Source organism: Equus przewalskii, chromosome 4 (assembly GCF_037783145.1).
Source record: "Equus przewalskii isolate Varuska chromosome 4, EquPr2, whole genome shotgun sequence".
Classification (NCBI taxonomy): Eukaryota; Metazoa; Chordata; class Mammalia; order Perissodactyla; family Equidae; genus Equus; species Equus przewalskii.
In genome coordinates, this window is record NC_091834.1 from 27,325,083 (window position 1) to 27,346,969 (window position 21,887).

A 21,887-nucleotide genomic window follows, 5' to 3' on the forward strand; every position below is an offset into this window, starting at 1 on the left:
TAAAACAAGATTTCTTATTTTTTAGGTAAGCCGCATAATGCCTATAATGTAATTGATAATGATATTAGTTAATTGGCTATAATCATCAACAGTGTTGGATATTTTCCTTTCCAATCATTGCAGACAATCATATAAATTTAAAATAGTTTTTCATGAAAGAGCACTGTGACCATCAATATCAAAATAAAAAAGTTGCAAAGTACAATGGATAAGTGTCAGGTAATATTAGATTATATATCTTTAGATTTTAACCCTGACTGTTTAATTAGTTGCTATGTGACTCTGGGTGAATAGTTTCTTTGCTCTGGGTCTCTGTTTCCATAAGTCTAAAGTGGAAATCATTATTCCATATCTACATTGCCTACTGTTTTGTGATAAATGAACCAGATGATGTAAAAGCATTTAGAACAGAGTAAACATTATATATCTATAATATTTATACATCTTTTTTGTTAATTTTCTACATCTATGATAAGAGACTATTCTTGGCTTATATTCATTCAGTACTCTTTGCTATGTTTTAATGTCCTTATCTTGATTCAAAAACCTCTCTCTCATAGATAAATCAGAGCACCAACTCCCAAAGCAAGCATCTCAGGGACTTCTAGGCAAAGAAAGAAGACTTTTTAAAAAATATTAAAAACTGCCATTAGAGACACTAATCTCTGAAAGTCTACAATATTTGGGGTTTTAAATTTAGCAATTGCCAACTCTTTGATGTGTGCTAAGTCTAAGAAATATTCAAGATATCTTTTCGAAATTTAATTCATTTAACTTTTTAGTGGTCAATCAATAAGTGCCAGAGATGAATCTGGCTCAGAGTAAAGACCCATAATTTTTTTTATATTTCAATAATAGACTATTTTTCAGTAGTTTCCTTCAATTTTAAATTCCTAGCAAGTAATCCAGGACTAGAAATCAGTAACGCTGAATTTTAAACTCAGGTAATTTAGGAAAATATGATAAGGTCCAGGGAAGCCATCCTCTACAAAGAGGAGACATTACTATACAAAGAACCACACCAGAATGATGTTGAGGAGCAGGCTGTCTGAAATACTGTAATAAAAATGTGTATCACCTTTTCAAAACAAACTGGAAACATCTTTTCTGGTGGAATGCCAAAGGCAGAAAAAGAAATCATTTTAGAGAACATAAATTTAAAAGGCTTGGGAAAAATGGGGCCAGGAGTAGTCACTTGCATGACATAGCCAATGATTGGGACAATAATAGCTAGCATTTATGGACTATGTACCAGCTACGGTACCAAGCACCTTACACTCATTATTTCCATCAATCCTGGCGACACACTGATAAGGTAGGTACTATTGTTATTCTTACTTTTATAGATTAGGAACCGGAGACTTAGAGAATTTGAATAACTTGCCTAATATCATGCATATAAAAATTGGCACATCCAAATTGGCATATAAAAATATAACACGTTGATGAATAAGAAAACATTATATGTAAGGATGTCAATTCTCTCAAAATTATGTTAGAGTTTTAATATAATTTCAACAAATATTGATATGGAATTTCCTTTGCTTCTCAACAAAGAGAGTTGTAAAGTTCCTTTAAAAATATTTTAAAAAACACATCAGTAAAAACAGTCCAATTTAGGAAAACTGAAAATAAAATTAGCGTAATTGAATAATTGTGGCATTGAAAGATACAAATAGACAGATAAGTTAATGAAATACTCCGTAAACCCTATTACCAGACACAAGTATACTTGAAAATTTTGAGTTTGATGAATGTGGTATTTCATATTAGTGAGGAAAGGAAACTTTATTCAACAAACATTTCCAGGAAAATTGGTTGACTACTACTTTATCACATGGAATAAAAGAAATTGATTTAAATAACTAAATATTGCCTTTCACACCACAAAAGAGCCAGAAGAAAGTAGAAATCATCATGTACCTAACATCCTTTACGTGGGTAGAAAATATCTAAGCAAATAATTAAAGAAGAAATGATAAATGAAATTATTTATAAGTTTAACCCCACCCCATATTTTTGTATTTAAGTTCAGGAGTAAAAGTCAAGAATTTAAATTGCCATTTTAAAAGCACTGGACTCAACCCTTTGTTCACACAGTATGTTACTCGTACTTTTAGATTACTTTTCCCCCATGTAGACTAACCCTTTCTCCTATTGCATCTTTCCTCTTACTGTTCCTCCAGTCGGGAATTCGCCTCTCCCATTGCCGCATGTTTGGACCTTGTCCATCTGTCAAAGCAGTTACCACGTGTAACTTCTTTCCCAAAACCGTGTCCTGACTCCTACAGATTTAGAAATGCTTTACAATGACGAAATCCCAAAGCACATAATTTCCTCTCTTACATGTGAATTTTTCCCATAATTCTTCTTTCCATTACTGTTATTAAAGGTGATAAAATACTTAACAATAGGTGTGGCAGAATCTCCAACCAATGTGAATACTCAGTGGCTGTACATACTGGTTGAGCCTGCATGCTCACTGGTTGATTATAGATGTCTAGGTCGTAAGCTTCCTCAGATCAGCAGATGTACTGAATTGATCTCTGTAGCGTCCAGATTTTTAACACAATGTCGTGCATATAATAGACATATTCATATTTAGTATTAATCAACTTTGGAAATATAAAAAATACAGTATAGGGGTAAAATTAGGGCAACAAGCTCACAAACAAATATATACACTCTGCTGAAAACAGTTTTGTAATATAATGTGCACATAGGCCAGTTTTTAAGTACGATATATGTAGGACTAAGTAATCAAATGGCACAAACAATCCACAAATCGCATTACTTTTAATAACATCTTGATCTCAAAATTGACATAAAAATCAAATATCACACTTCTTTATAACACATCTATAAAAATTAATATGTTGTAAATAAATTTTATCCATTGTCAGCTTCAATACAGGTGAACTTAAAGATAATTTTTTATTTAAAAATTATTTCCTTGAAAGATTACTCTTGACCTCAATAAAATGAAGAAACTTAGAAAAATACCAAAATAATGAGGAGTGATATATAGAAGACACACAAAAAAGATGTTACACGTTTAATTTGAAAGTTCCTTAGTTTAATTGGAACTAGAGCCTGAAGAAATGAGAGTCTGGAGTCGACATGAACTTTTCTTCTGGAACGAGAGTGTAACTATTATATAGTAGTGGGAACTCTACTAGGAACTCCTGTTGGGCAAGGACTGTGTCACATTCCACAGCGCATCCCCAGAATTATCCCAGTGCCACTGACAACAGGTGTTCACTAAGTATTGGCTGAGTGACTTATCAGATGCCCTAATAACAGTTGTTATTATGTTCTAATTGAGGGTCTTCCAGAGTGCTTTTATATTTTTCTCTTTGCAGGGTAATTTTTAAACAATCCAGTTGGACAGGGAAAGAGAGGAAATTAGACGAGTATTTTATATAGAGCACTTGGATATTCCAATCTACAAACCCTTAGAGAAATAGTCTATCATTTACTCCATCCCTTTTTCCTATTAAAAAAGAGAAAACACTGGAGAAAATGATTAAAAAAAAAACTTTTTGTGTTTATCAAAACAAGATAACAAGACAGAGGACTCTAATACTGAGGCCTAGATTTTTATTGGTTTAATGTAGGAAGTCATTTCTGTTTCATACTTGTTTCATGGACTTTGCAAGCATGTTCATTCACCTAAAAAGGACTCATACTAATCACTGTCAGAGCTATGTATAAAATATCTATGCATATAAGATAGACTTGAGATGCCAGTTAAAATGAGATTGCTTGGGTCAGTATAGATTTCCATTTTTTCTACATAAATTATTATGCTTTTTCAAAAAAATTTAAAAAGACTTCCAGTAAGATATTGAATGAAATCTTTTTCTCTGCCCTGCTCCCCTCTCCATCCTCCCCTCCTTAGGTTAACATTATTGGTGATGTGCTTCACACAATTATTTGAAAATATTTGTGAGTAGAACTTAGCATTTTTCTATAATGGTAGAGGTTTATTTGCTCTGGCCCACTGAAAATGTAAATTAAGTGATTAAATTCAGGCTTCCAAAGATACTTAAGAAAATAAATGATTTATTAGGGTTATATGTTCCTTAAGTGCATGCAGCCAGGCAAATTAAGCCTCATATGAAGATCTTAATGCCTGCTGCTAAAGCTCGTGGACATCTGGTTTAAGAGAATAAATGTGTCAAGCCAGTCACCATGTATAACATACATGGATGCCTACTAGCAAATAATAGCACTATTAAATACATCTAATTTAAAAAAATGTAAGAAAGGGCCAAATCTCTATTTTTGAGGGTATTAGAGGTTTTAACGTAAGTAGGGAAAACCTGATCAATACAATTGGAAAGTCTAATTAATTTGCTCTAAATCTTTAAAAGTGGTCTTGTATAGCTGTCCCAACAAGTGCAGGAGATTTTATCAATCTTGACTAATATCACTCCTTTGGACAGATCCAATGGCTCTCTCTTATATCCACTACTAATTTAATAATAGCTACAATTTAAAGGATGTTAATCATGTGCCAAACATAGCGCTTACTTTCGCTTTACATTGTGCATTTATTTAAACTGTGAAAGTTCAATCATTCATTAGTAGGGATAGTCTACAAGAGTATTACTATTTTCCATTACAACTTAGGTCAGAACCCCAGAACCTTTGATTGATCTCATATTCTATTTTTTTCGGGGGGGGGGGGGGTAAGATTAGCCCTGAGCTAACTGCCAATCCTCCTCTTTTCGCTGAGGAAGACTGGCCCTGAGCTAACATCCACGCCCATCTTCCCCTACTTTATATGTGGGATGCTTACCACAGCATGGCATGCCAAGTGGTGCCATGTCTGTGCCCGGGATCCGAACCAACGAACCCCGGGCCGCCAAAATGGAACGGGAGTGCTTAACCGCTGCACCACCAGGCGGGCCCTGATCTCATATTCTGACCCACTGAGCTAATCTCATGCTGGGCTTGAAATTTATGAGTCACTGCTATAAAGAAGATGAAACATTATTAGAGAAAATGACTAAGTGGAAAATAGATTTTTTCTTTATTAGAACCCAGAATAAGTAGACTGCTCAATAAGTGAATAAGGACATGGCTATTTAGCATTAAAAAACAATCTCAATAACATGCTTCACACAAAATTTCAACCCAAGAAAACAAACATTATTTTTTGTATTCTGTACACTGTAATTTCAAAACGAATAAAAATTTTATGAAAAACTATCTAAAGGTGATTACTTAAAATCTATGATATACTTTTGATTTAAAGTATGCTCTCCTAGAGCCTATCTTTGTAGATCAATTTCCCTTAGAGCTGACTGAGGTGTTCACAAAACAAAGTACTTAAATGAATAATATGAAGCCTCAAGATGAAGTAGAACATTACAAGAATCGACAACTTCAAGAAAATTGTACTTATCTACAAAGATAAGTGCCCTGGTGAAGAATTAAAAGAAGGAACAATCCAATCAGGAAATTATATATTCTGTCTAAAAACAAATTTAAACTAACTCTGTTTTGTTTGTTTTTTATTTTCTCATGAATTGGCTGTTTATATTGACTGACAACAAAGGGAAGTGAAGGCAACATTCTGGACCACTCAAAACAAACAAAACATGCTTCATACATACACCTCCACAACGTTGACCCCATACACACACCTCCACAACGTTGACCCCATACACACACCTCCACAACATTGACCCCATACACACACCTCCACAACGTTGACCCCATACACACACCTCCACAACGTTGACCCCATACACACACCTCCACAACGTTGACCCCATACACACACCTCCACAACGTTGACCCCATACACACACCTCCACAACGTTGACCCCATACACACACCTCCACAACGTTGACCCCATACACACACCTCCACAACGTTGACCCCATACACACACCTCCACAACGTTGACCCCATACACACACCTCCACAACGTTGACCCCATACACACACCTCCACAACGTTGACCCCATACATACACCTCCACAACGTTGACCCCATACATACACCTCCACAACGTTGACCCCATACATACATACACCTCCACAACGTTGATCCCATACATACACCTCCACAACGTTGACCCCATATCTCTATGTGGGCAAAATAGAACCTTGAACTTTAAATTCATGTCTTCTTCCTATCTGCTAAGAATAAATAAACTTCTGTCTAATTTAATAATTTTCTTTCCATTCTTTGTCTATCTATTCTTCTTAATTTAAAATTGTTTCTAAAGGTTTAAAATTCATTACAGTTTTCTTTTCCATGTTATTAGCAATTTCTTATAGAACTATTCATGCCCAACTTTATGTAGATATGTCAATTTTAAATTTGTTTATAGTCAAAATGTGAGAAGTAACTCAGTCAAAAAAAATTGGTCCAAAATATTGCTGTTAAAAGGACACCTGACTATAAGCGACTCACATTACATTACATATTCCATCTTGTTCCCATCTTCAACCCCCACCCCTCTGCTCAATAACTAATCTGAGATTGTTGATAAGGGTCTTTTCACTAAAATGTAAACATATTGACTCATAAGTTTAAGTAAAGTACAAAGTAGCCTATGATTAACTCCTTGGAAAACAAGCATGTTTCATATGGGACTGATATGAAAGAAGAAAGCGGGACTGGTATGAATAATTTCTACTCATTGATAGTTGTTAACATTTATACTAAACTAATTTATTTATAAACTTTAAGATTAAAAGAGAAGTGAAATTAAACAGCTGAAACTTTGAAAAAACAGCACGTGAATTGCTTCTCTATACACTTGAATTCTAGAATCACATGAACATCAATGTCCATCACATTTATATATAATTATATTGTTTATGTATTCAGTCAACAAACATTCTTGAAGCAACTCTACGGGTAAGGCTTTCTGTTAAGTGCAGGGACACCAAGATGAATAAACCAAAGCTCTGGTCTGAGAGTTGTTCAGCCTTATGGAGGAGACAGGTGTAGAAGTAGGTAAATTTAAATCAAAAAACAATGATAAGAAAACACAAATTATGGCATAAATAGGCACAGATTCTGTGAGTGGTAGAAGTATGTAGGAGAAGGAGGCAGAATAGAGAAGAGGGTGTACTAAGTTCAGGGCATATGCAGTTTGATGCATCAGTGGGATCTCCAGGCAAAATATTGTGCCAGCCTTCTGCCTTTGTGCCCTCAGATGCATTCTCAGTCTTTCTCCAGCCCTCTTCTCAGAGTAGCTGCTCCCTAGGCTGTTCCCCAGTCTCTCTTGTCAGTTGTTTTCCAGCTGGATTTCATCAGGCAATGGCAGAGACTGGCAAATGGGAGTAAGAGAGAAAGTGGGATATTTCTCCCCATCCTTGTTTATCTTGAGATACATTTCTGGCATTTGCTGTGCTTCGTCCTTGTCTCTCGCTCCCAAAAAGACAGGCTCATCCTGGTTTGAGCTCTCAATGGCCTCCAACCTACAGGGACACTGGCTTCCTTCTGCTACTTCACTGTCTTTTGCTCAGTTTCCAAGCCTCTTTCATGAGCATATAATAATTTCCAGCCATAAGTTTCCTCTATTTTAAATACTCAGAGTGATTTCTATTTTCTTGGTTGGACACAAATGCCTGATGAACATGCACTATCTGAGTCTGAATTCCAGGGAGTTTGGCTGGTAGATTTGGGACTAATCAACATATAAGCCAGAGTTGAATGTATGCAGAGAGATGGTGGAGAAAGAGATAGGTGGATTTTTAACCCGGAGGAACATGGCAACAGGTAGGGGAAGAACAGTTTTTGAATGAAGTCCAAATAAAAACTAGTAGAACCATAAAAATGTGATATCCACTTAAGTCCATGAAGCAACTTAGGCACCACTTAGATGTAGCAATTGTCAGATGAGGTTTCTGAAGATAGAGATCAGGACATCAGTTAGGTAACAGGACCAGATTTGAACCCAAACCAGGGTTTCCTATTTCCCCATATAATGTCCTTGTGATACCATGCCATTAACCATTCTTGTTAATAGCATGTAATTTGGCACCATTTTCCTGGATTCAAGTCACTTGCTCTTATCTTGTATGATGCTTGCATTCAGTTTCTCTTTATATAAGACCAGCATATGGTATTATTCATCTTTAGAGGCAATTTTAAGAATTAAGTGACCCACAGCTAACACCACACTCAATAGTGAAAGGTTGAAAACTTTTCCTCTAAGATCAGGAATAAGACAAGGGTGTTCACTCTCACCCCTCCTATTCAACATAGAATAGAATGGCTAGAGCAATCAGGCAAGAAAAAGAAATAAAAGGTATCAGAATTGGAAAGGAGGAAGTAAAACTGTCTCTATTTGCAGATAACATAATTTTTTATACAGAAAATCCTAAAGACTCAACCAAAAAAACCGTTACATCTAATCAATGAATTCAGTAAAGTTGCAGCATACAAAATTAACATTCAAAAATCAGTGGAATTTCTATACACTAACAACAAATTTTCTGAAAAAGAAATAAAGAAATTCATTCCATCTACAATAGCATCAAATAAATAATTCAGAAATAAATTTAACTAAGGAGGTGAAAGATCTCTATCCTGACAACTACAAGATAGCGATGAAAGAAATCTAAGAAGATACAAATAAATGGAAAGGTATCCCATATTCATAGATTGGAAGAATTAATATTGTTAAAATGTCAACACTACTAAAAGCCATATATGGATCCAATGCAATCCTTACCAAGAATCCAATGGCATTTTTTACAGATGTGGAAAAACACTCCTAAAATTTATATGGAATCATAAAAGATGCCAAGTAGCCAAAGAAATCCTAAGAAAGAAGAGCAAAGCACGAGGCATCACACTTCCTGATTTCAAGCTATACCTTATAAATCTACAGTAATCAAAACAGTATGGTACTGGCATTAAAAACAGACAAATAAACAGATGGAACAGAACTGAGAGCCAAGAAATAAACTTCAGCCTATACAGTCAACTAATATTTTACAAGGGAGCCAAGAACACCTAATGGAAAAAAGACATTCTCTTCAATAAACGGTGCTGGGACAACTGGATATTCATATGTAAAAGACTGAAACTAGACCTCTATCTTACAACAATCAGAAAAATTAACTCAAAATGGATTAAAGACTTAAATGTAAGGCCTGAAGCCATGAAAATCCTAGAAGAAAAGACAGGAATAAAGCCCCTTGACATGGGTTTTGGTAATGATTTTTTGGATATAACACCTAAAACACAAGCAACAAAATAGGAAATAAACAAGTAGGACTACATTAAACTAAAAAGCTTCTGCACAGCAAAAGAAACCATCAACAAAGTGAAGAGATGACCTACAGAATGGGAAAAAATATTTGCAAACCATATATCTGCTAAGAGGTTAATATCCAAAATATATAAAGAACTCATACAACTCAATAGCAGAAAAACAAATAACCCAATTAAAAAATGGGCAAAGGACCTAAATAGATATTTCTCAAAAGACGATATACAAAAGCCCAACAGGTACCTGAAAATACGCTTAACATCACTAGTCTTTAGGGAAATACGAATTAAAACCACAATGAGATATTACTTCACACCTGTTAGAATGGCTATCATCAAAAACACCAGAGAAGACAATTGTGGACATGGATGTGGAGAAAAGGGAGAACTTGTGTCCTGTTGGTGGGACTGTATATTGGTACAGCCACTATGGAAAATAGTATACAGGATCCTCAAAAAATTAAAAGTAGAACTATCATATGATCCAACAATTCCACTTCTGGGAATATATCCAAAGGAAACAAAAACAGTAACTTGAAAAGATATCTGCACCCCCATGTTCACAGCAGCATTATTTACAATACCCATGACATGGAAGCAACTGAAGTGTCCACCAATGAGTGAATAGATAAATAAATTGTGGTATATATATGATAGAGTATTATTCAGCCATAAAAAATGAGGGAATCCTACAGTTTGCGACAACATGGATAAACCTTGAAGGCATTATCCTGAGTGAAATAAGTGAGACAGAGAAAGACAAATACTGTATGATCTCCCTTATATGTGGAATCTACAAACAACCACAACAACAACAACGAAAACCAAACTCCTAGAAAAAGAGATCAGACTTGGGGTCACCAGAGGCAAAGGGTGGGGAGACGGGGAATTGGAGGAAGGTGGTCAAAAGGTACAAACTTCCAGTTATAAGGTAAATAAGTACTAGGGATGTAATGTACAACATGATGACTATAGCTAACACTGCTGTATCATATATAGGAAAGTAGTTGAGAGTAAATCCTAAGAGTTCTCATGAAAAGGAAAATTTTTTTTCATTTTTTTCTTTCTTTTTTTTTATTGTATGTATCTATATGAGAAGATGAATGTTAGCTGAACCTATTGTGGTAATTGTTTCACAGTACATGTAAATCAAACAGTGACATATGTCAATTATTTCTCAATAAAACGGGAAAAAAAGAATTAAATGAGATAATATATGAACAGTACTTAGAAGAGTGTAGTCATTAGGATAGTTAAAATGGTTGGCAGGTTAGTACAGTTCATGAAGCGTAACAGTGCTATCAGATCTTATCACAATATTATGAAAGAGAAGCTACTCATTGTGTATCTTACAGATGCTAATTATGTGTTTGCTGAAGTTAAGGATTATTTTTGGCATTTTTGTAATACATTTACCATTCGTTTAATAATACAAAATTTAATTTCAAATTAGATTTTCACCTTAGAAGTTAGTTCAGTCATTATGTTTTTTATAAAATGATTTTTACACCATTGGCTTCTTCCTAGCTCCACATATTTAAGAATTTCCATTGTGTTAAGTTAAGTTTCATGATTTAATTTCTATATGCATAGTATTTTAAATGAAATTTTTTTTTTTTAATTTCAAGAAGGTATTTTTTTCCCTGAGAAAGTCTTCTGAGTCTCTTTCCTGTCATCCTTCTCATTCTTCTTGCTCTTTAAAATTTTTAGCATCCCAAAGTACTTAAATGTTAAATATGAATGAGGAAATTGAGAATTGTTAAATGAGGTCGCAAAGTCATTCTAATTTAATAGATAACATAGATAATGATGACTTACTTCCTAGTGCTTTTACCATTGATATTTAGAAATTAATTTCATGTTAAAAGAAAACAAATCAAACACTTAGAGTGTAGCATATAGATTCAACCAAATCCAGTGCTGTGAATTTTAACTTACCTTCAGTGTCTGCCAGTCCCACTCCTACTCCTGGCTGTTTCACAGGCTCTTGTCCATTCTGCCCCATTTTCCCTCTGTTATAAACAAAATAAAAGGTTATGTATTCAATAATGATCTCCTAAATGCAAATGAGGAGGCTGAGTTCACAGAAATAGAATGACATTACATATTCGGATCTGCCATAAATTACTTGAATGCCAAATATAAACACAGTAAATTTCTGTATATCATGTTAATTTTAAAATGGGAACTTTATTTTTGCTACTTAGTCCAAACATAATACCTCAAAATTCAGTGTCTTATCTGTTGATTCATTTATCAAAGATCAGACCATCATGAAATTTTCAGATTTTGTTTTAGAATTAGAGGGTTGTTTTTTTCCATTTTTAGCTCAAGAAGTGAGAAGGGTTTTTATATCTTCAGATTTCATTACGATGAGTTGTTATAGATCCTTTGATGAGGAGGAAAATTTTGAATTAAATAACATAAAAATAATATTGTAATAATACAGAGTTTTATTTCACTTAGTGACCTTCTTTCTGATCCTTCCTGCGTTTTCAGCTGTGTGTATCATATTGGCTTTTGAAGTTAGACTAGTTGATCTCTGCTTCTGGCTTTGCTATTTCGTGCTATATCTAAGGCAAATCTACTTAATGTGGTGAAGACTATTTCTTCCTTTGTACTGTAAAGATAGTAATATTAACTACTTTTTGGTTATGAAATAATCACATGGAAAGTGTATATAAAGTGCTTACTGGTGCCTGAAGCATCTTAAGGTTCGATAAATATAAAGTATTAATAGATAGTTATGCACATAATGGCATTAAAATTCAGACAAAGTCTGCCACTCGCTTTTAATTTCAGCCTCAAACTTTCTGAAAGGCCAAATAGATGAAGAATTCATGATACTTTGAGCACTATGGGTTCAGAATACTGAGAACATAACAGCCAAAAGACTATAGGCCACTTTTTATTTCTTCAGTCAGAGGAAAAGCTACGTGGCACACAAAAGATTTCAGCATTGCTATTATATATATTTATCCAAGATGTTCTAAAAAGATGGAATAAAAGCCCTTAAGTGTTAAAGAGGGTGCATGAACAAAAGAACGTTTTGATATTATACTTTCTAGGCAATAATTTTAACATAGCAGGACTTACTAATAATTATTTCTTACTTTCACAAAAATATTTGGTTTGCTGAACCCACTGAAAATGTAACTATACTTATTTCTTAAGAATTCAATTATCTTACTTGAAAACTGCTTTAAAGATCCTCTTACCATTCTATTGAAATGGTTCTGCATATAATGAAAGAGGAACAGATGTAAATTCAGAAATTATTTTATCTTGAAAGCCGTCACATTGTTCCATTATGACAATTCTAGGTCAAAGGTTTAAACACAAATTTTTATTAAGTGGCTATGTGAAGGAACAAGTATATGCAAAAATGTTAGAAATATATATATACACACAAATACACATATACGTACACATAGTCTGTGTCTGAATATATACAAAAAAAGTCTTTATTAAGCAATGCACGAAACTTCAATTTGTAAAACTGCTTCAGTGAGAGTCAAGACAAGTAGCTGTCTTGATATGCCTTGATATGTCTTGATATGTTACTGAGAAACTCAATTGACAATGAGGATCATCTTAGTTGTGCTAACCTAGCAAATGAAAGTGCTGAAAAATTACTATCCTATACTATGACAAACTTTAACAAAGTCATTATTTTCAGTAATTGTAACGAAAATAAATTTTCAATAATTTTCATTTGATCTTGAGTCCCAGATTTTGAATTTTAATGGTGATATTCAGCTGCAGCCTTTGCTTCTATGAAAACTGACTTTAACCTTCGGTACTTAGCCAAAATGTATATTAGATGCATTTCAAAGATTATACAGAAAAATTTGCAGCATTGTGAATCTAAATGAAGTACAAAGGAAATGTAACTGTGGGTCGTGCGAAGGATGCAATTTTTCAGGATTCCTAATAAATAATTGTTAGCTCAAAAACATTCTGACTATACACTTTATAATCTATATTTGTTAGTCAATCACCAAATAGTTATTGAACACTTATGCTAGCCCAAGCAATAATTGTGTTAGACACCATGGGTCATGTAACAGAACTACCAAATACTGCTTCTTACACATATCCTGTAATACTAGAAAAGGGAATTTTCTCTGTGCTCATATGGCAAAACAATAGCCTCCTAGGCAGTTTTGAAAGGCTTTGATTTACAAGAGAAGCAGGAAAATAGGAAAAAACAAAATTGGAACGTTGTGTGTATGTAAAAAAACACATAATCTACTTCTACTTCAGACATTCAAATACATTATATTAAGTTATAACTTTTTCATCAGTATTAAATGATGTGTTTTGAAAGGTATAGATAAATTGGAAGGGTATTAAGCGATGTGTGGTGCCAAGCTTTTACAAATTCATGTGATATTTACAGTTTAGAGATAGGAATACAATGAATTTGCTGAAATTCCTTTCAGTCAAACTGGATCATCAGAGGCTAAGGAATAAGGAGATCAGACTCCTTTTACAAATAATTTCCAATTAGAAAAAACCGACTGAATACAGATAACTCTATTGAATCCATAGCCTAAGTCTCAAAAAAAAAAAAAAAAGAAAAATAGATGGACAAGTGATCCAATAATTAATCAATTTAAGCAGGAAAAATGTCAATTGAAAAATCACAAAATAAACATATTTTTCACTGTACAAATCCATTTTCCTCATTATTTTGCTTTTGTAAACTAAGCCATTATCTAAATATAAGAACTATTCTGGGGATCAAAAGGAAAGAGTTATAAAAACCTGACATCAAAACGAGAAATAGCTCCAGTCCCAGAAAAGGCTTCACTCAATAATGGAGAAAATGAAAAAGACCCTTTAACAAGGGCCCAGATCAGGGGTCTCCAAAGTCTTTCTTTAAAGGACCGGATAGTACATGATTTGAGTGGTCTATGTTGCAACTCCTCAAGTCTGCCCCTACAGGGCAGAAGCAGCATTAGGCAACACATAAGCGAATGGGTGTGGCTGTGTTCCAATAGAACTTAATTTATGAGCCCTGAAATTTCGATTTCATATAATTTTCACTTATCACAAAATGCCATTCTTGTTTTTTCTTTTTGAACACTTAAAAATGCAGAAGCCATCTTTAGCATCCAGACCTTGAAAAACCAGACAGCAGGCTGCATCCTGGAGCTGGGTGGCCCAATGATGGTTTGAAAACCCAGAAAACTAGTTCTGGAGAGAAGGGAAGATGGGGAAGTTTAGATTTTGATATTGGAGCAGACATAACCTCATATTTATCTTGGATGCTGCTAAATTTTGCCCCTAGTATGACTAAACCCATTCTAATACATTCTAAACACAATCCGCTTTAGTTTTGTATTTTCTTTGCAGTATGATTTTCTCGAGGCTTAACATATTACAAATGACTTTATTCCAAAAGTATCCACTCAGGGACCTATGTACTACTTAATATATGTTCTAGAAAATATGGAAACACTTCAAAATCTTCAATTTTAAAGATTGGCACCTGAGCTAACAACTGTTGCCAATCTTCTTTTTTTTTTTAATTGCTTTTTCTCCCCAAATCCCCCCAGTGCATAGTTGTATATCTTAGCTGTAGGTCCTTCTAGTCGTGGCTTGTGGGAGCCGCCTCAACATGACTTGATGAGGGAAGCTGCGTTGGCGCCCAGGATCAGAGCCGGGAAATCCTGGGCGGCCAAAGCAGAGCACTCGAACTCAACCACTTGGCCACGGCCCCAAAATCTTCACTTTTAATTGTACTGTGATTTATAGTTGAAAAGGCTACATGAATAGCCCAATGTGTTATCTATTTCAAATATGATATATAAGTTCTTTAAATATCTTTAAATCTCTCGTGATTCAAGGCAAATTAATCTATACTTATCTCAAATACCAATGTTTTTGTTTGATCGTTATGTGATGAAATCATGAATTTACTCCTGCTGCTGAACTTGATTCAGGCATGCATGGCTAAGTTATTATTTTAGCTGTTTTTCTATTAAACACAGATTGCACTGATTAAGTAGTTCCGGTAGTGACTAGCATTCATCCTTAGAATTAGCTCTATTAATCCCATCTCTCCTGTCAATTTTTTATGTAGGCATGAACAGTTGAAGTGCTTCAGGGACAATGACTCAGAATTGGATAATTATCTGGTTATCTCTTGTTAAATGTCAAGAAAAGCGTACTCATGATACTGTTAACTTTGTAGTGAGGAAAAAAAAAAGAACCACTTACATCCTTGGAATAGGAAATAGATTAGCCTCCCCTGCAGCGCTGCTGCTTCCTTCGCTGTCCACGCTATACCCGCTGCCAAAGCTGCTGCCCGAGGAGCCGGTGGACACGGAGCTTTCTGCAGGCCGCTGATTGGTAGGCTTTGCTGCATGGTGTGGGAAGAGTCAACACGACAGTCAATCAGTCAGCCTCCCGTCGATCTCCAAATGCATAATTATAAGTTTTCTTCGTTTACATGTATAAAGAAACAGCTCCAGCAAGAACTCCACATTTCTTAACCTGCCTTTCATTTTCTTTTCCTTAACCAATATTGCACAGTGGCAACACTAAAGTACTTGATTGTTTTTTCCTACTTGATTGTTTTTATTGGACATAAAGTAAAAAACAATCACTTCCAGGGATAAACCAGCTGATTTTTAAACTGAGTTAAATAGTAGGTAACTATTCTATTATTATTATTATTTGTGGTTTATTTCTACATTATTGCAATCATGATATGGCAGACATATAAGAATTTTGGAAAAAGGAGTTTAGAAAGACTTTCATAGATAGAAATTTTCCCTGTTAATTACCAATAATTTGGTTTTCTCCTGAGAAGTAAAGATGCAAAATAGATAGATACTTTCAAGCAGAGATTGAAAATGTTATGCTTGTTTGTATGTCGCTCTACCAACTATCTCTAGCAGGTTTTTTAAAATTTGAAGATATTTTTATCCCCTCAGGCATTTCCATAAACTGTATAACTGGAACTTGTTTCAAATATCCCATGAGTTTGATTTTATGAAACTAAGAATCCATATTCCCAAAGAAAAGTTATAAATTTGTGCTATAAATTATGCAGTAAGTGTATAGTACTCATATTGTTAGAGTTCTAGATTAGAGAAGATTTGGGAGGAAATTTTAATGCAAGAAGAATGAAGAGGAGGCAAGTGTTTCCTCTTATTTTGGGGGGAAAATTTCTCCATGCAAATTTTTGAATTTGTTATTTGTCCTCTGCCACATGGTCAGAGTTTAAAAAAATGATCTTTGATCATACTAATCTGGTTTTGAATCCCAGCTGATGCTGAAGTAACTCTAAGCAGTCTGAGTTTCCTCGTTTGAAAATAAGGGGGTTGATAACGCCTACCTCCTAAGATGGTGGTTATAAGGTGTGAGATAAAGCAGGAGCCCAGTACCTCACTCTGCTTCATCTAGTGACTTTATTTGCCATACTCCTAACCTCTTCTTCAGGGCTTGCCTGTCCACGGCTGTTCCCTAGTGGCTTTGAGAGTATCTAGTCCCTGACAATGAATTTGCCTCAATTCTCTTCTAATTCTAGATGTGTTCTATGTTGCAAAACTGCTTGAAGTCTCTCTCTTCCGTAAATATATCTCTGTTCACTCAGGAATTTCTTAAGCAGTTGGGTAGATTCACCCTATTGGGTGAATAGTTGATAAATCATTTAGTGATCCTAAAGTATCGACATTTTTCTTAAGGAAATATACAAAAACACAATGACTCTAAATCTGGTGGAATTTTAACCAATATAATCAAATGAAGTGAAAAATACAAACATTGTGAGGGAAACAATTTGAGGGTAGGAAATTCACCATCAGATTAGCCACAATCAAATCTTGCAAAAGTTTTAGCTTTTCCCCACTTCTTCCATTTCAGGACTAGCAGATTCTCTAAAGCCACTAGGAATTTTCATAATATCCATTCCAGTGACAGTACGATCCCTGTCCCAGAACAGGGAAATAAGGAAAGAAATGTTTAGTAAGTAGCCAATTATATATCAAGTGTCTATAAATTGGGAATAGTTATTTAGAAAAAAGCCTGAATCCTCTTAAATAACCAGTCACCAATGAATTACTAGTAACCCAAAGGACTAGATTTACAGCAACAGAATGATAGTCATAATATTTGTCTAATATTTTCTTTGATTTATGTGGAAGAAACTCAGATGGTATATTTAGTGTTAAAGAAAAGACTTTTTAAAAGAATGAGTTAAAATATGTAAAGGTAATATGACTATGATATAAAATTATGAACATTTATAAAGTAGATTAAACTTTATAATCAATCACATAATGAGTCAGATTAGTCAATTGATTGTAGACAAAGGAAAGCTGTCATACTTTTTGATTGACATTATACAATCCAACCAACTAGACTAATATTTTTAAATATGATATTGAATGGAAAACCTTAATTTCATCAACTGGAAGATTTCAATGTACTGTTTTCAAAGACAGACCTTAACTAACAGACAATTTTTAAATCAATTTATCCTTACTAAATTAAAACTTTTCATACAAAAGCAATCTCACAATGTATCAAAATAGCTACATTATAGTGATGATGTCTTATTTTCTTTTCAAAATATTCAATCTTTTCTTTTGTGAATTTTGATTTTACTTGATGTAGTTTCTAGTTCTGTTCTTCTGGGAAATTTGAGAAATGTGTACAGAATGTGAAACAATGTAATAAGAAAGGAACAAGGCTGGAAATGAATTTAAGGAAAGACAGTTTTTTCATCTTGTCTAGGTGAATAGAAATCTCATTTGGAAAGCCTGCACAAGTGTTGTCAATACTTTAAATGCAAACAAATAATATTTTATAAGAAATATCAAAAGAAAGAAAACCAAACCTAGGGAACATATACATATATTGGAATAAATCTAAGTTTACCTAACATCTTTGCAAAACAAAATTACATGTAAGGTTGATTCTAAAGAAATTTTGAGTAGTTAGACACTGGGTGAATAATTCAAATGAATCTAGATATTTAGCTTTATGTTAATAAATAATATGTTTATGTTAATAAAACATCTGGTGCTCGACTGAAGTTTTATTCTTAACCTGGCACGTAAGTGTAGGATAGAGATAGACAGCCTGACATTTGTTTAGTTTCTGAAAATGAATTCAATTAAAATGTTCATAATCTTTCCCTTTTTACAGGGCTATATCTATATAACATAAAATGTGTTTAAAAATACAGAAATGCAGAGGTTTTCATAAGCTGGTACTAAGAATTCAAATATTTTAATAGTTCTTTTTCAGATACTTGAAATATGTGTATTTATTAATTTCTTTGACTTGAAGCAGCCTCCAAAAAAGAAAGCATCAGTTCTATTAAATTGAGCTAAATCTGTATTATTGCAAACTTTTAAATGAATGAATTGCTTTCAGGACTTAATATTGGAGTTTGGAGCTTTTATAATTTCAAGTCATCTCATGATTTCAGTCAAATTCTTTAATTTGCCTCTCTAAGTCATTTATCATCCGCTCCTTTCCAAATGTATCTTCTATCATTCTCCTTCCAATGCTTTCCATTGAAGCCCGCTAACACCACCCACTCTGGCTCCCTTTGGTTTCACTTTCTTTCTCCTGAGCTTTAACTGAGCCCGTTCTTTCCAACTTTGTGAAGTCTTCCTCTGCCCCGTCCCTTTCTCATATCTAAATTATACTTATCAGTAAAGGCCCAGATCAGATAGCACCTGCTTCATACCTTTTCCTCATCTTCCCAATCAGAAGCAAACTCTCCTCTGTCTGGACTCTCATGACACATGATCTGTATGTCTTTTATGGCAATTATCACTTTCTACCTTTGATTGTAGTTGTTACATGCATGTCATTGTTGGAAGCAAAGCCTGTGTTTCCTCCATAATAGCCTTCTTAAAAGCTTATCCAGGGACTATGCTGAAGCTATATTTAATGAATTAATAATAATAATGATAATATATTCATAATTTTTCCCTTAATGAAACAACTAAAATATCTGAGTGATTTAGTAGATATTTCACTTTTTATCCAGCTGTGTGTTTTACACAAATCATAAATCTCTTATCAAAAACACCATTTGATGTGAGGTTTTTTTTCCCGTGTTTTTGTCAAAGAAACTTTGGGTAGTCCATTTTTTTTTGGTAGCTTTTAAAATCAGAGACTCAACTTTAATCTGTCATACTGTATAGAAAAATGCAATCGCTTAACTAGATGTTGTGTTATTCCAATCCCCCCAATTTGATTGAAAGAAATATTTAATGACAATACACTAAACATGGGAAAGCATACCTTTGTGAATTTAAAAAAAAAAAAAGTTTGTTACAGACCATGAATATGATACATGTATTTTTTAAATTGGAGTGACAAAATAATATGTATAGTAGCGATATCCCATGGGAGCCACTGGAGGGTGTTATTACAGACACTAGTACTTGTGCTGATTCCACCTCTTAGTATAGACAGCTGGTGAACTATGGTTTATATTTAAGTGTAATTTCTTTCTGTCTTTCTATGTTCTTGAAGGAAATAATATTTCTCCACATTTTTGGAGCCATTTTTTAATAAGTCGGATTTTTAGGTGTGTCTACTTTTTTTTTTGAATTCCTATTTGTACTATGAAGTACCAACTAGAAGAAAGAATGTATCATATAAATATATAATGGAATAAGCCCACTCCTATAGGGAGGGTCTTTGTATCCTAGAGGAATAAATCCTAGCATGTTGAATCCTTTTTTTGACTCAATTATTGAGGGGATATTTCAAGTAAACAAATTCTATCTTCTGTGAGGCAATTCAGTCTGTTTTAAATTATTCTTTGACCTCTTCATTTTCTTCAGCTGCTGGATGGTTAGACATCATTTTGTTTTATTATTCCACTGTGGCTGACCTTAATTAAACCTGGCAGTGTCTCTTTGACTGCAGATCTGCCTTCAGTTAGTTTGCTCCCTTCTACTATACTTAAAAATGTGGAACTATCACTGTACTGCCATGCTATGGCAGCTCTGTGCTCAAAGTCTCAGATCAGAATTGTAAACTTGACTTTGTAATTGTGGAATCCTGGAAATTGAAAGCTGGCAAGGACTCTAAAGATAACCTGTTCCAGAAACATCATTTTGCCTATAGAAAAACTAAGCTCTGGAAAGATTAAGTGACTTATTCCAGGTCACACACTGAGTAATGAGAGAAAGAATCAAAACTAAAAAGTGCTAATTCACTTTCTACCACATCCAATTGTATCAAATTAAGATTGTGAGGTCTCTGCCTACCTTAGAATTCAGTGCTTGTAACGTATACAGCTTTGCTGCCTGTGATGTTATATCATTGGTTTTAGATCCTTGCTCCAGCTCAAAGCTATTTCCATAGATTTCAGGAGTAATTGATTATGCAGGTAGCCTGTAATTTCCCAAATTACTTGCTTGATACAGTATTAACATTATCTTCATAGATACGATCTATTGGATTTTAAGATCAATGTTTGAAATTAAGAGAAATCAATAGTTCTTTTGTTTATTCCAATAGGTTAATGATGGAAATGAAATAACTACCTGGCTGTTTTAGAAGTTATGTGTTTATAGTATATATTTTCTTTTTCTTTAGCTGGATTTAACTTTAATTTAGCTGATATTTACTGTAGTAATCTTTTCTACTTAGTCTTTTCTGCTTATCTTTCACACTTTCCATTATCTATCTGTTACAATTGCTATTGTTTTTGTTATTGTTATTTTTACTAAAGAGATGTTGCAGTTTTATCTTATTTGTTGATCTGATTTGAATGTGGATCTGAAAACATAGGTTTTAAGTTCCATTGTTACCAGCATTATCTGGTAGGTTTTCCCTTAAATCACGTCCTATCACATTTTTATATGTTTCCTATTGCAGTCCAGGGGTATTAATTTAAGAAGATATGTTGCATCTTACAAGAACTTTAGAAATTTAATATTTTTTTCTGAATTCAATTCAGTATATTCATTATTCAAGTTGGAAAAATTTAAAAGAAACAGGACACTAGAAAAATGGCATAGATAGCTTCAATACATTTACTCATAGCAGTGTTCACATATCCCTAAATTACAAGTTTTCGTAAATAAAAGTATTGAAAATAGACAACTCTGATTTCTATATCAGTCATTTGTAAACCCTTGGGTGGGGCAGTGGAAGGAAGGATGTCATTTAAATATTTTTTAAATGACAAATTATTGGTGATTATACTACCTCCCTCCCAGGGTGGTTGAGGATGAAATAAACACTGGGCTTGGCCAATCAAGGAAAAAGAGCACATATACATACATACATCTCTCTCTCTCTCTGTATATATAGATATAGATGTATATAGATATATATCTCAAAGAATAACGTACCATGAGAAATGGAATATTGTAGTATCTTTTTTCCTGTAAAAATCAAAATATGTCGCTTAAGATATTCTGTATTCACAGTGTGGTTCTTTCAGAGAGGAAGATGGAGATGTGATGCTTCTATTTGCTATCTCCCAGGAAAGGAAGTAAATCATGGTCACACACTTCCCTCTCCATACACATTGGCCTATGACTGAATTTTTCAAGAAATTTTAATAAGCAATTCAATCTTTTTTAATCTAATGCTATCAGTAATTTGTAGGTGTTTCCCATACTTATTAATCATTCACTCT

The 21,887-nt window shown here is 33.9% G+C and overlaps 1 protein-coding gene across 5 annotated transcripts in view; it reads right to left on the bottom strand.

Moving 5' to 3' along the window:
- PCLO (piccolo presynaptic cytomatrix protein) overlaps positions 1 to 21,887 on the bottom strand; it is a 386,610-nt gene that overhangs the window by 42,522 nt on the left and 322,201 nt on the right. For all 5 annotated transcript variants that reach the window (XM_070617309.1, XM_070617308.1, XM_070617307.1 and 2 more), the window contains 2 exons: positions 15,479 to 15,620; positions 11,189 to 11,262 (listed from right to left, as the gene is read on the bottom strand). In XM_070617309.1, the coding sequence (XP_070473410.1) occupies positions 11,189 to 11,262; positions 15,479 to 15,620 (216 nt within the window). Of the gene's footprint in view, positions 1 to 11,188; positions 11,263 to 15,478; positions 15,621 to 21,887 lie in introns of those variants that run through there.